At 41.1% G+C, this 17,221-nt stretch overlaps 1 protein-coding gene across 8 annotated transcripts in view; it reads right to left on the bottom strand.

The window, feature by feature from the left end:
* BICD1 (BICD cargo adaptor 1) overlaps positions 1–17,221 on the bottom strand; it is a 263,678-nt gene that overhangs the window by 72,707 nt on the left and 173,750 nt on the right. For 7 of the 8 annotated variants that reach the window (XM_037878550.2, XM_043540936.1, XM_043540942.1 and 4 more), the window contains exons 3-4: positions 12,654–12,806; positions 8,440–8,877 (exon numbers count right to left, since the gene is read on the bottom strand). In XM_037878550.2, the coding sequence (XP_037734478.1) occupies positions 8,440–8,877; positions 12,654–12,806 (591 nt within the window). Of the gene's footprint in view, positions 1–8,439; positions 8,878–12,653; positions 12,807–16,257; positions 16,312–17,221 lie in introns of all 8 variants that reach the window. The other variant, XM_043540949.1, reaches the window with a different exon arrangement.

The raw sequence follows: 17,221 nt of genomic DNA, 5'->3' as shown, positions 1-17,221 counted from the left end.
GACAACTAAATTAGTAGTTTCACGAACTCTCTTTATCATTATCTAAAACAAACTAAAAAATCACCCAAATGAGCTGTACGTGTTTCATGCTGCATAGTTCTCTGCAGGGATTTCAGTTTTGGGGTATTTTCCCCCAATGTGTGTCAGCAGTTTGCTTTGAACTATGGGAACCACATTTATCATTATTATTTAGTTTGTTAACAAGAGAAGTTAGCAATGAACTGATGGTGGGAACCATGAAGAACTTCTGAACAGGAAACTTCCATTATGGAAGTCTAGTCTAATTTTCTTGGTTCTCTGGATGGAAAAGCACTGGAAACGCTAAGGAAACTGAAGGAGGAGGTCAGAGAGGGAGAACACTGAACATTGTTCAACAGCCACAGCATTGGATGATGAAGGGTCAGCAGGTCTGAAGAAAGATTTGTCTAATCCTCTCCACTCAGAAGAAAGGTGGCTATGAGGTGGGGCCTCAAGAATAAGGAGAATAAAGTGGTGGAAGGAATCACAGGGGTTCTGAAAAGGACGTGGATAATTCCTCCCTCCCAAAACAGAGAAGACATCTTTGCCATTAATAACCATTGGAATTTTGATTGAGGCATGGACCTTTGCTGGGAATTGGTGGGTCATGTTACTCACCTTGTTTAGACAGTGGGTCTTGTTTACACTATTGAAATACAAGCCGTGACAGTAAGATCTCCTCGGCACCAGCCAGGAGCTGGCCTGTCAAGAGGTGTGAAGGAGTTCAGCCCCAGAGCTGCAGGAGGAATTGTACCCACCTTAACCAATATTTTGATGCATGTGCAACAATAGGCCTATAGTTTAATAGGGCAAATAAACTGCTGTTGTGTACAGAAATTTCAAATAGCTAAAATACACACCGTTCGGTGGAAGTGCTCATACTAACCTTTGATACATGCCTTCATGAACAGAACACCACAAAGACACTGCTGAAGATAGCAAATCTTGTTTTGCTGTAGCATTACCAGCATGAACATATTTGAATTCCCATGTCCAACATCAAGAAACTTCCTGGAGGAATTCCTCACATTTAATTTGTGAGACCATAGGTGTGCTCATGTGGCTCCAAATAGAAAGGACAGTTCACATAAAAAAAGTAAAAAAAAAAAAACCCAGCACACACCAGCATTCTACGGTAAACCTTTAAGTAACTATAGCTGTTGTCCCCAAACTTTTCAGGGTTGCACCCCTCCTTATCCCTGTCTGCACCCCCTCAGAGCCAGGCCGCAGCTCCTGGAAGGGGGGATTCAGACAAGTGTAAGGGGGCCAAAGCTGGAGCCAGGAGCAAAGCGTTGGCCGGGCTGTGGTCGGGAGTTAAGGCAGGAGGGCAGGGCTGGGATCCGAGCAGGGCTGGGTGGTACTCCCTCCCCGCCCCTCATGGGGGCTGGCCCAGCCCTGCCATGCTGATCTATAGAAATCATGTCAGTTTTCTTGCTGTGTCTATTTTTTTAAAAATTTCTTAACATGCTTAGGATGCCTAGTAAGGGCAGTTGCTGTCTGTATCACACACAGTATCAAGTTGCTATGGCCAGGCATATCCACTGTGGATTCATCTACAAAACCTGCCCATAGATTCATAGATATTTAGGTCAGAAGGGACCATTATGATCATCTAGTCTGACCTCCTGCACAACGCAGGCCACAGAATTTCACCCACCACTCCCACAAATATATGTATGTATACTGTATGGAATACACTTATTAAAATGTGAAGAATAATATTAGGCGGGTCATTGCCAGTAGACTGACAACGTTACTGAGAATAGTTACCAACTGAATACTGTTAACACGTTTGTACAATTAGTTTTGTGAGGAAAAGCATACTCAAAGTTCGAGGTACCATATCATCACTGCTTTCTTATGTCGTAACCAATATTTGGTAATGAAATAGGTAAAACAATAAGTACTCCAGCAAAATGTCACTTAACATGTGGGGCACTATTTTCCCCATTGAACACAATAAAGTGAGGTTCATTATATTCTCAATTTTACTTCTGTGCATCTCTCACCTTTTTTCAAGATATTTTCACTTTTTTTCACCCTTTAGTAGAGAGAGATATAATGACGGGCCTAATCCTGGAAGGTGCCAAGAACACCGAGCTGGCACTGAGCTGACATGCTGTGCACCTCCAAAGGAATTGCTTAACAGCTTGCATGGTTGGACCTTTAGGCTGTGTGGCTTTGTATTATTTCTTTCTGGGGTGATGATAACAGAGATGTTGGCAGCTTCTTCTGGGTTTTTTTTTTTCTTTCTTTTTTTTTTTCCTTTTTAAGTATATATACACTGGGTCCCTTCCCAGTTCTGATAATGCCTCTGATAAGGCATGGAGGAATGGAAAACAAACTGCTGGTATTATGCTTGCCAGTGGTACCCTATACAGGATGCATCAGCAGGGGATGCTAATGTGGAATACAACATTGTGTTATGTCTCAAACACCACGAGCTCTTCGGGGTAAGTATTCTTCAAGAGAAACTCTTCTCCCCTTTTGTTCTTTCTTGATTGAATGCCAAATCTTTTTCCAACTTAAGTTAATGGCAAAAACTCCAACTGACTGTAACAGAAACAGAACTGAGTCTACATACACTAAGGACTAATTCAGATACCCTTACTCACACTGAATAGCACCTTAGTCCATAGATAGTCTCACTGAAGTAAATGGGAGTTGTTGGATCATATTAAAGAAGTTCTGTATTAGAATCACAAATGAGTTTGATTCCCCATAGTTTAAATTCCAGGGTATTACTAATTAAGAGGTCTCTTGGTTTTTGGTACTGTTTCTCTCCCTCTGTGTGTGAAACTTGCAAGCTGCTAATTGTGTTAGTACATTCTAAGACAGAGTCTGTTCTCAAAGCAATTCACAGAGACTCAAAGCAATACTCCAGCAACAGAAACAGCACCCAGAGACTCCCTGCCCTTTTGTTGTATTAACAATTGTGATTAAAATAGAGATAGAGGATGTATGTGGATGGATGCTTGGTGTGGATAATAACTGAATGATCAGGGAGGTGCCAGCCTAAGAATCCAGTGTCCATCGGCTGAAGAAGGCGTCAAGTGGAAATAACCAGAGGACCCCCGGAGGGCAGACTGGAATCCACCCAACAGCCTCAAGAATGGGAGAACCAAAGAACAAGATAACATCTTGGAGCCGTCAGGAATGTGCCATCTGCTGATTGATTCAGCAACAGCATGATGCAGCAATTCCCATAGACTGGCATAGGAAGAAATTCCTATAAAAATAGACTCTAAAAAGTGAGAACTTTGGGGTCTGATTCTGCAAACCAACTTCCAGGAGCATCAGATGAGCATCTGACAAGGCCCTGCTCCCTCCTCATGTCCAGGCCACCTGGCCAGTGGCTTGGCATGAGCAACTCTAAGGCTGGTAACTATGATAACAACTTTGCAGAACCTGTGTGTGTGTGTGTGTGTGTGTGTGAATAAATATGAGATTGAATGGAATGTTATAGCTATAACTAACTGCTTACTATGATAACAACCTTGCAGAACCTGTGTGTGTGTGTGTGTATGAATGAATGTGTGAATAAAGATGAGATTGAATGGAATGTTACAGCTGTAACTAACTGCTTACTATGATTCTTTCTGTATTCACAATAAATGTGGTATTTTGCCTTTTTCCCTTTAATAAGATCCTGCTGGTTTTTATTTTATTGGTACAACAGAGTAAGGTGCTACTGAACCAGTGTAATGGTATCAGAATGTGGCCCTAATTTATTCAGCAAGAAGAACTGGATCCTACTACAGAAAGTGGTCTGGAAAAAGTGAGAGTCATAGAATCACAGAAATGTAGGGCTGGAAGGGACCTCTAGAGGTCATCAAGTCCCACCCCCTGTGCTAAGGCAGGACCAAGTAAACCTAGATCATCATCTGACAGGTGTTTGTCCCACCTGTTCTTAAAAACCTCCAACAACTGGGATTCCACAACCTCCCTTGGAAGCCAATTCCAGTGCTTAACTACTCTTCTAGTTAGAAAGTTTTTACTAATATCTAACTATAAACGAGTTGGCTGCCCCTGTGTGCCGCCTTGTGCCTCTGCCTGCCTTGCCCTTTATTCTCCCTTTTCCAGGCCCTTTTCCAGACACTCCACACTTGCTCATCCAATCACCACCCTTATTGGGGCCTGGGTTTATTCAAACAAAACTCAGTCCCAAAAATCTGTCCTGGGGCACGGCTCTTACCTCAGAGCCTGGGGGACCAAAAGGGTTCCTTCTTAGAGTTCTTAATGAGTTCTTATGGGGTAACCTGCCCTGGGGTTCAGCTTGCAGCAGTACTGCACAGAGATGACTCCCCTGTAAACTTCCCAGAGTCAGCCCTCTCAAACAGCTGTCAGCTCTCTAATAAGGAACCAGCTGCTTGAGGTTCTCTCCCCCCTGCACCAGGTGTCTCTTGTTAGCTCATAACAAGCCTACTCCACGCTGTGAATGCAGCTCCCTCACTCCCTCTGCTAATACACTAACCTAAATCCCTTGCTGCAGATTAAGCCCATTACTTCTTTTCCTACTTTAAAGGACATGGAGAACAATTATCACTGTCCTCTTTATAAGAGCCCTTAACATATATGAAGACTGTTACCAGGGTCCCTCCCTAGTCTTCTTTTCTCAAGACTAAACATGCCCATTTTTCTGAACCTTTCATCATAGGTCAAGTTTTCTAAACCTCTTATTATATTTGTTGCTTTCCTCTGGACTCTCTCCAATTTATCCACATCTTTCCTAAAGTGTGGTGCCAAGAACTGGACACAGGACTCCAGCTACTCCCCAGTGCAGAGCAGAGCGGGCCAATTACCTCCCGTGTCTTACATACTACATTCCTGTTAATACACCCCAGAATGACATTAGCCTTTTTTTTTTTTTTTTGCAGCTGCACCACAGTTGACTTATATTCAATTTGTGATCCACTCTAACTCCCGGATCCTTTTTAGCAGTTCTACCACATAGCCAGTTATTCTGCATTTTATAGCTGTGCATTTGATTTTTCCTTCCTAAGTGAAGTACTTTTCATTTCTCTTTATTGAATTTCAGCTTCAATGTTGCAGGGGAATCCACACCAGGGGTGACTTTCAGTAGAAGAGGAAAGGGCAGACTTAATATATGATGCAAAATAGAAAGTGAGGCAATTAAGTACCTTTCAAAAGGTTTTAAATCAAAGTTTAAACCTCTGTCCCTTCATCCTGTGTTCGAGATGTCTTCCTCCTACAGTGAGCTGTTAAACTAGGTTAGCTATCCTTAGGTTACCTTTTGAATGGATCTTGTAGCATTGGTTAGTCTTGTGAGACAGGGATTATGTTGCATTGCATACCAAGTCTGGTCAAATGTGATCTGATTGCCAATAGGAAGAGCCCTTCCATCTGCTGCAGTCCTGTAATGATCTGCATTTCAGAGCTGATGCCATTTTGTGTAGTTGCAAGGGAAGATCTTTATAAACATTGCTATTAAGTTAACTGTGAGGTCTGTGTAAGAGGGTGATGCTAGATCAGTAGTTCTCAAACTTTGTACTGGTGACCCTTTTCACATAGCAAGCCTCTGAGTGCGATTTCCCCCCTTATAAATTAAAAACATGTTTTAATATATTTAACACCATTATAAATTCTGGAGGCAAAGCGGGGTTTTGGGTGGAGGCTGCCAGCTGGTGACCCTTCTCTTCCCCCCCCCCCCCCCCCCCCGGCAATGTAATAACCTCATGACCTCCTGAGGGGTCCTGACCCCCAGTTTGAGAATCCCTGTGGTAGATTCTATCCCAACTTTACCTTGCATAGGGAGGACTGAATCACAAATGCCCCCTGATGGTATCCTGAGGACTGTATGTGTGCAACAAACTGGTCCTCCCCCAAGCAGATCACTTATGCATACTATTGTCAAAATGGCAAAGATCAAACTTCCCTACCCCTGGTGGGTCTGTTGGCCAAACGTAACTGACAAACTACTTTGTGGGCAAAACCTGATGGGTTGGGGGTGGGGGGGAAGGGATAGCTCAGTGGTTTGAGCACTGGCCTGCTAAACCCAGGGTTGTGAGTTCAATCCTTGAGGGGGCCATTTAGGGATCTGGGGCAAAATTGGCAATTGGTCCTGCTTTGAGCAGGGGGTTGGACTAGATGACCTCCTGAGGTCCCTTCCAACCCTGATATTCTATGATTCTATCTTGTTGATTTCCAACCAACTTCCAATGTGTGAAGGTTGTTTGAATTCTAATCCTGTCATCCAAAATGCTTGCAAACCTTTCCAGCTTGATGTCATCTGCAAATTTTATAAGCACTCTCCACTCCACTATCCAAGTCATTAATGAAAATATTGAATAGTACCGGAACAAGGACTGACCCTTGCAGGACCCCACTAGATATGCTCTCCCAGTCTGTCAATGAACCATTGATAACTACTCTGTGAGTATAGTCTTTCAACAAGTTATGCACACACCTTTCATCTAGACCACATTTCCCTAGTTTACTTATGAGAATGTCACATGGGACCGTGTCAATAGCCTTATTAAAATCAAGTTATATCACATCTACTGCTTCCCGTTATCCACTAGGCCAGTAACCCTGTCAAAGAAGGAAATTAGGTTGGTTTGTCATGATTTGTTCTTGACAAATCCATGCTGCCTATTTCCTATAACCCTATTGTCCTCCAGAGGCTTACAAACTGATTGTTTAATAATTTGTTCCAGTATCTTTCCAGGTATCAAAGTTAGGCTGACTGGTCTACGAATCCCTACAAATCTCTTTGTTCCCCTTTTTAAAGATAGGTTATATTAGCTCTTTGACACTGGTAAACCAGCTCAGGATAAAATTAACAGACCAATTCACCTGAGTGTGATCTTACAGGCATGTCAAGAGGCATTGCAAGATAATCAGGCTAATTCACTGTGTTTAAGTAACAAAGGAATGTTAAAGCTTATGCCCAAATAAACGTGTTAGTCTCTAAGGTGCCACAAGGACTCCTTGTTGTTTTTGCTGTTACAGACTAACATGGCTACCCCTCTGAAACCAAATATAATAGGTTCACTTGTGTTGATAAGAATGGAGTAGATACTAAATTGTATTTGTCTGTATTTACCCACATCCATCTGTATTTACCCACATCCTCTTAGAGGGTACCAGTGTAATCAAATTAACTTTTCATGTTTTGCATTTGCCTTTACATTATGAACGCAACTATACTCAGTTATTAGATCAAAAAGCGCATATTTAGCATTTAGATGTAAAACTACTTGATAAAGACTTGGTGGCTATCACATTGTGTTTACAAGACCGAAACCTTAGGGCTGAAGCATTCAACCTTCAAAACAAGGCCATTAGGACTTGTCACGGACTCAAATATCTATTCTTCCTCACACTAGATGGCAGGACTGTCTTTCTAGGAAGACACCTGTCAACCTGTTCATGTCAGAGAGCTATAAATATAGATTTATGGGACTGATCCAACAGCTCTAATCTTTCTGGATGCTATCAGGGGGCTATTCCAGATGCAAGACAGATCTCCCCAAATCTGCTTTGGTAAAACCCTGAGGAACTTATGAAAGGACGCTAAGAGACTTATGGAGAATTAGCAGGGATTACACCTCTGCTAATAACTGGTCTCACAGATTCTGAACCAACTGTAATGTTTCTTATTTGCTTAGACCTTTTAATAACTCTTATTTCTTTTTCTGAATTAATAAATCTTTAGTTTAGTTTTCTAAGGATTGGCTTCCAGTGCTGTTTTTGGTGAGACCTTGATGTATCCAGTGACCTGGAGCAAGTGACTAGAAGAACCTAATGTTTGGTGGTTTTGGTTTTAATAACCTTACATCATAAAGTCCAGCTTGTCTGGGCTGGAATGCTAAGGGGGCTGTATGTGACTCCTTGGTAAAACTAATATAGTGATCCAGGGGTACACTTTTGTTACTGGCTTGGTAAAATCTAACTGCAGAATATATCACCAGTTTGGGTGTGTCTGCCCTGTTTTCTGACAGCGTGTTCCGAGTTTGGCATTCTTAGCTGTGACCCACTCTATGAACCGTGACACTCTTCTCCCGTGGTCTGGAACCTGCCTGTCCCCCATCAGTTCTCAAAGTCTATTATCTGGGAGGAGCAGCTTTCATAAGACCCTTCAGTTTACTGGCTTGATTTTTAAAATGATTGTGTTTGCTAGATCTTCAAACCCTTGTGAACTCTCCTCTCCTGCCCCCCCGACCCACACATACTTCAACCACTGCTGGGTCCCTTTCTCCTCATTTCCCCTTGTTTCTGATCATTCTCTCAACTGAACTTTTTTTGAGAGATCTGGAAATTAGAAAACACCTAGGCAGAAAGCTAAGAACAGAGAAAATGCACGGTGGGGAATAGGATCATGGACAAGTAATCAGTCATTAGCATTACAGTCTGGTATAATTATGTGAAAGTCTTTATGGTTTTAAGCTGAGCTCTTACCTGCACGAGTTGCTGCTTTAATTTCTGCATTTCCGATATGTTGAGCTCACTGAAGAGATCAGAGACTGGGTGCAGAGATTCTCCTTTCCTAACTGCGGGAGTCCGGTAATCTCCAGTCAGTTTCACAAGAGGCCCATGGATGTGCCCATTCATTTTGTCATCATTATTAGGTTCGCTCCCATCCTCTGCAAACTTTAATCCATCTACTGATATATTAATGTGATTACTGTACATACTATCATTGAGGTTGATATACTGGGAGAGTTCCTTCCTCAGATTGTTCTTTTGCTCCCTTTCATTTTTTAAGGTCTCCAGGGCTTCTTCCAGCTGATGTTCGGCAATCTCCTTCAGTCGGATGGCATCTTCTAGCTGGCTATTAAGCAATACTGTCTCCTCCTCAAATCGTTTAATCTCATGCTTTAAACCTTCATATTCAACCTGAATTAGGCAAGACAAAGAACATTCATAACACTAAAACTTGGGTCTTAAAAACCTGCCATTTATTAGCCTGATTGAACTAGGCACTAAATAGCCAAAAATTACTTAGACCAGGCATTGCCAGTAGCTGCAAAGAGAGTCATGCTCAGAAAATTCATGAGGAAAGGTGTACTGCATGTACCCCATTTTATTAGTTCTTGGTTTTATATTGTACTGCACACATTTTCAAGGGGTGAGAATCAGAATCTCTGTATGATTTATTAGGACACACTGTATTTCAGAGGTTCTCAACCTTCTTCTTCCTGAGTGCGCCCCGCCACCCCACATGCTATAAAAACTCCACAGCCCACCTATGCCACAATAATTGGTTTTCTACATATAAAAGCCAGGGCCAGCGTTAGGGGGTAGCAAGCAGGGCAACTGACTGGGGCCCCATGCTACAGGGGCCCCCACAAAGCTACATTGTTCAGGCTTCAGCCCTAGGTGGCGGGGCACAGGGACCTGGGCTTCAGCCCCATGTGGTGGGGCTTTGGCTTTCTGCCCTGGGCTCCAGCATGTCTAATGCTGGCCCTGCTTGGAGGCCCCACTGAAGCCTGCTTGAGGCCTCCTAGGGGACCCTGGATCCCTGGTTGAGAACCTCTGCTGTATTTCATGCAAGAACAGTCACTGACCTGAAGCTACACTAGGAAGCACAGCTTTATTATTAGTCATCATAAGTAATGTTTGTCTATTATGGCATTGCGGATAGATGGAAGTTAATTATACTGTTCAACTTATCACTCATAGGTATTTCTAAGGCATCTATCACCATGGCATCTAACTTCTTATCTGATGTAATCACTGTGTGTCCAGTTTTTTATACTGTAGGGAGATACAGGTTTGTTTAATGACAATTATTCAATAAGGTTTTATTTTAAAAATGAAAGGACATACTAATAACCCAACCTGTTTAAACTGCCAGATGTCCTCAAGTGGCAGCAATTTTAAAATAGAGGTTGACTTTTGACAATCCGAAAAATATAATAGTAGCGGTGTTCAAGCAGGGAATAATACAGAAGCCATTTTAGGGCACCGACAGCTGGTCTTCTGGTCCTGTAGCAGGCCAGACTGAAATTCTTCCCCTGCTGAGCTGGTGTTGGCCAGTCAAGTTTTGACTGATAAATCTCTCACCTCATCGCAGATCAGCCACCCAGCTCCACAGGCAGGGAGCTGGATTTTCACAATACATGTGATAATGTGGCTGAGGAAACCCTTCCCATTCCAATTCAGCACCCAGGGCTCTCCCAGTGTAGAATTGTCTGTCTTGGAGCTAGTGAGTCCATCAAGACAAGACAAGGTGAAAGAAGGAATTATTGCAGGTCCCAGTCCCGGAAGCTGAAAATTTCCCAATTTTCAATCTTTTTCTGGTTCCTTGATGCTGTACGAAAGACCCACACAAACAAAACGGAAATTTACTGACCATACACTGCAAACTGACTATACACAAATGCCTGTTAAATCCACAAACTTTAAAAAAAGGAAGAAAAAATATTTGACTAATTTCTTTCAATTTCTTTTGTGTTCATTATAAAATAGAACCAGACACATTTTTTCACTGAAACAAAATTCTGATAAAGATTCATTAGCACTTCCATTTTCCAATCAGCTCTACTTGTAAAAATGGTAGCCTTAAACAGACACTGGTATGACTTTTAGTTTGATGATAATCCTTTAATATTTTTAATTTGTAAAATTCTGACTTTAAAATAATAAATCAGATTAAATAGTGCAATAATGTCTTTTGGTGGAGGAGGGAGAAATTTGGTTTTCAAGTAAATGTTGAAAAATTCCCAAGTAAAAAACCCATTTCTAATTCAAACAATTTGGCAGACATTACTAGTTGGCAGGCATTATTAGTTGCCTCTTCAGTTGATGGTCTGGAACTTTGTTTCATTCAGTGTCTACACAAATATTTAAAAAGCAGAATTTAAATATAATACAAGGAATGGGTCCCTGCTAGAGCAAGTTCCTTTTGGGCTTGGATATTCGGTAGACAGGTGAGGACTTTTATTTGGGAGCTGGCTGAGAAGGCAGTCTTTAGAATTTGAACCTTCAGATTGCTCAGTGACCTGATATCAAACAGCTCAAGAAAGTTAGTGACTGATTATACTGGGAATCTTTTGAAAATCTGGAGGTTTGGGGTTTATCCCAGATTTTCAGATTTGGATTCGGGGGTCACAAACCTGTGTTGCTGTTTTGTAGGGAAATGAATCCTGAAAACACAGGCCCTATTAATAAAATCCAGTATCTATATTTTCTTGATTATACACATAACATAAGCTGTGTATAGCAGAAATTCTCATGAAAAGCAGGGAGATTTGCACTGTCTGTGAACAATAACTGATTTTTACATTCCCCTTTTTCATGGATTCTTCTTCCAAATGCCTAAAAAGATCTGATCATAAAATATCAAGGACTATGTAATACATGATTTTATAAGTTAAAGAATATACAGGACTAATCTCTTATGAAATTTCATCTTTGTAGATCAAAACTATTTTCTGAGTTACAAAAACAAACAAAAATATTTGATACAAAAATACTGTAATTTTTTTTTAGTCAATCAAAATATGCCAAATATTTTTTCCTCTTTATGGGGCCCTGGTATTCAGGTTCATTAAGAGTGAAGTGTTCTAACAGATAGCACTTGTGTACAGATTCTCTTCTGGTGGAAACTACAACAGTCCGTTCAGGGGTCTAGTTTTCCCAAGATCTGTGCAGATCATTTCCATGAAGCTAGTGAGAATCATACCTTTGCCTCAAAGGAGGAATACAGTGGCCTGGATAATACCTCTCTGATAAAGACAATCTGCTGGAAATTTAGTTCTAGAAATTTGTAAGTCATGGTGTCTCAATATAAGAAAAGGAAAGTATGGATCTGTTTCTATTATCTCCATGTCCCCAGTTGTTCTACCTTGTTGTTCTAAGTACTTTAATCACCATGTCGGGATGGATAAAATATTAGTAACAGTTAGATGAAATTGTACCACAAATCCTGACAGCAACAAGATAGTTTTGTTAACAAACTCCCTCTAGAAACTGTGGCAATCTTGTGGCAAGCCCTAATCATCCCGCTGAGCATGTTAGGACTTAAAAAGCAACTGCATGTTATGGAGGCAGGAAGCAATTACAATCTGTTAGAAATGAAGGCATTGCCTTATAAATTGTAATCCAGTGCTGGCATGGAATGTGTTTAAAAGAAGAAGAAAAATATTGCCAGTTTAATCACCTGAATTGCATATTTACTGATTTATCATGACAAGATAGCACTTTTGACAGAGGAACAAATCCCTTTGGTCCGAGACAACAGTTTTCTTGATTACTTCGCCAGCAACAACATTTTCCACAGAAAAATTTACATTTTTCAGAGTAACATTTCTAAATGTCATATATGTATAAGTGGGTCTGAGTTTCCCTTCAACATCAATGGGAGTTGTGCACACGTATCAAGTGGAGAGCAATACTGTTACTGGATACCTGGATACTGTTTACAGCTGGTTGCAGTGGGGTTTTAACTTGTCATGGAACCTCCGGGTGCATTCAGCACTTTAGTAAGACTTCCAGTGTGTTAGTTTGCCAGTATTATATTTTATAATGACTGTTTAACAATAACCAGCAAGATATGAAGAATCTCATACCAGATTAATTTAAGGTAGGTCAAATTATGCAGTTTTAAGTCAATCAGTGTTGTACTTTTTTTTTTTTAGTCTAGCATCTAAAATCTCTTCTGTGCTTACTTGGTTCTGTTTCAGTGTGGACACCAGTTTTTGCAAAGTAATATTTTCTTCTTCAAGCTCAGTGTAATCCTGAAGAAGTCTTGCCTCTCGGAACTTGTATTCTCGAATTTCATCTTTCATCCGTATTCTCTGTAACTCTGCCATTTCGTTATTCTGAAGGAGAGGGGAAAAAAAACCAAAATGACAATTTCATTTCCAGCAGCATGAATGGTAAACATGGCCCCAGTGTATAACAAGGGCAACAAACAAGTAATCAAAATGATTTAACACTACATGTCAAAACAGCAGCACCACAATTTATATGGTGTCATACCACAGTTCCTGTTATTTGTTATACGGCTGGATGGACACAAATGAGCATATAAGATATGGAAACTTGAACAAAATAGTTCCAAGATTAATTTTCTATTTAAATTAAAAAACCCTCTAGTGCTTTATTGTCTCATTACTTTTATTTGCTAGAAGCCTGGTTGAAAGGCTTAAATCAAAACACAATTGTCTACTGTTTTTCACTAAAGCACAAAACACTAAATTCATACAGCAGAAAAATGAATAATGGTGTCTGTCTTGCAAAGATAGCTATTAACCAAGATGAAGTAATATAAGAACCAACTTCATGTTTTGAAATCAAGTACAGGTATTTATCTGCTGTATTATTCAGTGAAACCTGTTGCAAGAGACTACTCAAACGATGGAAAACTCAGTTGTTCAACAGATGTGGTCTTCTAATAAAGCTGGAGTATTTCAAGATAACAGGAGGCAGCTTCTTAAACCCAGAGGTTACTAATTAGAGTGGTCTCATTTCAGGTTCTGCTGTATGTATAAAGTGGTATAGGTAGAAGTCATTTCAACAATAACCCTACCAGTTTCCTAGACACTCATATATGTTTTCAAGAACTGCCATCAAAAAGTTATTTGACTGCACCTAATTCTAGGCTTGACAAATTTTTTGCATCTCGAGCTTGGGTTTGCTAAGGTTATTCTTCGTGAGAGACTCAGATGCTGAAGTGACCTTTAATCTCTCTAAATCATCAGATATCAGAGGCCTGGTTTTAATGGTACACTTGTCTAACCCCACTGTCTTCTATGGAGTTACTCCTGATTTATAACTAGGCTTGTAATGATTTGATTTTTATCAGTAAATATCAACAGAAGTTGATTTCACCATACACAAACGAATGAGAACTATTTCCATCAATAATAATCAAAATTTACAGACAGGCAAAGTAACAAAAATGCTTCTCGAAAACTTATTAAAGTTTGATTTAAGGGTAAAATTTTGACATATGATGTCGACAGTTTGTATTTTAGCAGTTATAAAGCTTTAACTTTTTGAATCTCAAAGTTTACTCCCATTAACTAATTATTGGCTGACATCCTGCAACTGTGAAAATTTAAATGGATAAAAAATAAAAAGTGTAAAAATAAACATCAATATTATCTGTTGAAATGATAAAAAAAATCCAATTCTACCAAGCCTATTTATAATGGAGTAGGTGAAAGTGGAATCAGCAACAGATATGGCCTTTTAGGGTAAGACTGTCCACCACTGCTATGTATGCGAGCCCCTTCAGTCCTGATTCATGGCAGTAAGGACCATCAGTTGCATCTTCCCCCCTCCTGCAGGAACAATGAGCACTGCAGCCACAGTGGTACCCGGGGGGCACGACGGAGTATTCTATAGTAAGAAGAATGGCTACATTCATAATGATGGCATAGACTGTGTCTCTGCTGTGATGCCAGGAGGAGCAGAGATAGAAAATAATATAATCTATGATTTCTGCAGCAGGAGAGCAATCATAGACATATCTTTCTGAAACGTTGAAGATCTCTGTAAGAAACAGGCACTATGGAAACTGCATTCAGTGATCTGTGTGTATCTGGCTCTGTATGCAGTGGCAGATTACCCACTGGGCCAATGGGGCCTGTGCCCAGGGACCCCAGCCAATTGGGGTGCCCCCACACTCCAACCTGCTCTGCCCGCCAGGCGCTCCTGTCGCGGAGCAGGGTCAGGGCGCGGAGGCTTGTCCCGCTCCGCCCGCTGTCTGTCTGGTGCGCCTGCTGGGGAGCGGGCTCAGGGCGCTGGGGCTTGCCCCGCTCCGCCTGCCCGGTGCTCCTGCAAGCCCCCGCACCCCAATCCCTGCTCCCCAGCAGGAGCAACGGGCAGGGGGATGGGGCAGGGCAAGCCCTCAGGCCCTGACCCCATTTCCCCAGCAGGAGGGTAGGAGGGTACTGCAGGTGGAAACGGTGGGGAGGGACCCCCATTTGCTCTGGCCCAGGGCCCCACAAAAGTGTAATCTGGCTCTGTCTGTATGTACATATTAATTCCTAGGACATAACGGTGCAGTGGTAAGTGTTATCAATTCTGAGTTGATTTGCAAGACACAGATATTTAGTTTTGCATCTGGGTTAAAGTGTAAAAGCCTAGAAGATAAACTATAAACCACTATAAAATATGTTGATGCAACAAAGATTACAAAGGATGACAAACAAGCACCTTATTAGACTAAGCCTTTACATTCCAAAAAAATTAATGAAAACTCCTGGCACTCAATTAAGAAAAAGAAAAGAAACTGCAAGATCTCGAACGTGGAGCAAGACTTTAGTTGAAAGATCCCAGGTGGCAGAAGAGTCATGAAGCACCAGGGAAAAAAGGCCATTTAAATGTGTTCCTGCAACTTTCCCTGCTGACTGAGCCTGTGAGTCAAACCTGGGAATGGCATTGTATATTATTTCTCAGGGGGAAGACAGCTTATGCCACCAGTGGGATAAATAAAATAAAAGAAATAGAGTTAGTTTAAGTTTGGCTAAGGAAACAATGTGCGTTGTAAAGAAAGGCCCGGACTAGCAAGTAGAAGGAAGGCCTTGAAAACAGTGAGTTATAAGGCCAGAAGGAATGAAATAGGGGGCGTGTCTGGTTAAAAAAAAACAACTAATGAGATAAAGGGAAGTTTCTAAAAAGGAGACCAATAGGGTGACTGCACATGGTTTTAAATAAAGCAAAAGAGAATCTGTCTTAAAAAGAGACATTAATCTTCTCACCTCACATACCAATGTTATCTCAAAAACCAGGGGCTATGTAAACTAGGCAAAAAGGAAAAACTGCTTGTGAGCAAGGAGGGGAAGAGAAAGGGAGGAAAGGCCTTGGAGAGAGAGAGGGTTGTAAGACGATGTCTCTCCTACGCAGCTTTTAGCGACACAGCAGTGCCACTAAATGCAGAGCCGCGTACCTGCTGTCTGCTGGCAGGAGAGAATTCTCCTGCTGACACAAAACTTCCACCCCCCACGAGAGGCAGTGGCTTTGTCGGCAGTAGGAGAGCGCTCCTGCCGACAAAGCGCCGTTCACACTGGCGCTTTTCCTCATTAAAGCTTTTGTCGGTCAGGGGGGTGTTTTTGTCTTTTTTTAACACCCCTGAACGACAAAAGTTTTGCCGACGAAGTGCCAGTTTAGACATAATCCAGATAAGATTGAGGGTAAGACTGAAAATAAGGGTGACTTGTCTCAAATTGGTTTTAGCTGAAATCAGTATGTGGCAATGACATCATTTGTTTGTTAAAGGGTATAAAAAAATTATGAATTTGAAGATTCTTTGTCATACTCTACCTGATCATGCTGGAGCACACCAGACTGAGACAGTTTTCCCTAGGTCTCGCAGAACTGTAAGTACACCGATCACATGTTTATGAATACTTTATTACTGTATTGAGTGTAGTGACTGCTTATTTTTAGGCCATCAGGCATGTTTAGAGAATTGTATAAAATACCATTTGACCTACACAATAAATAAAGGAATTAGTGGTTAAATTAGTTTCTGGTAATTTCCCACATTAGTATTAATAATGTCTAATATTAATAATTCCAATACCACTGAACAACTGCCTATGATTTCCATTTCTGACAGTATGTCTTTAATTTTGACTCCTGTAGGGTCTGGGTAGACATGCAAGTCTACATTCATGAGAAATGCGAGACAAAATGGACTGAAGTGATAGCAGTATGGGGACAACACCCAACTCTACCTCTCTTTCACGCCAAGCATAACTGCGCTGTCTACAATCTTACCAATGCCTGGAAGAGGATCAGCCCCTGGATGAAGAGCGGGTGGCTGAAAATCAACCCTGGCAACAACTGTGTTTTAAAGAATTCTCCTTCCCCATAACAGCCCCATCCATTAAAAGAATCTCTCTCAGGAATGCTGACATGGTCCACAGCAGGCTCAGGCCCTTAGCCAATTGCAGTTTAGGAAAGGTGTGTGATAGAACAGGATTAGGGTGCATTTGCAGAGTTACACAGGAAAGCTAATGTCTGGTCACATTAAGTCTGATCCAAAGCCCGTTGACTTCAATGGAAAGACGCCCATTGACTTCAATGGACTTTGGATCAGGCCTATTATGCCAGTCTTTCATGAGCAACAAATTTACATGCAAAATTAAATTTTAAAAAACACACAACCAAAAAAATGTTGGAGATCAAAAATCTTAACTAGTAATTTGTAACTGTTGGATTAAGCAAAGGGTAAGAAGGTTGAACAGCTGATAACATAAAATTAAGGTTTTAACAACAAATA

The sequence above is a fragment of the Chelonia mydas genome, chromosome 1, assembly GCF_015237465.2.
Source record: "Chelonia mydas isolate rCheMyd1 chromosome 1, rCheMyd1.pri.v2, whole genome shotgun sequence".
Lineage (NCBI taxonomy): Eukaryota > Metazoa > Chordata > Testudines > Cheloniidae > Chelonia > Chelonia mydas.
Note: the sequence above shows the minus strand (reverse complement) of the source record. Positions and strands in the feature narration are given on the sequence as shown.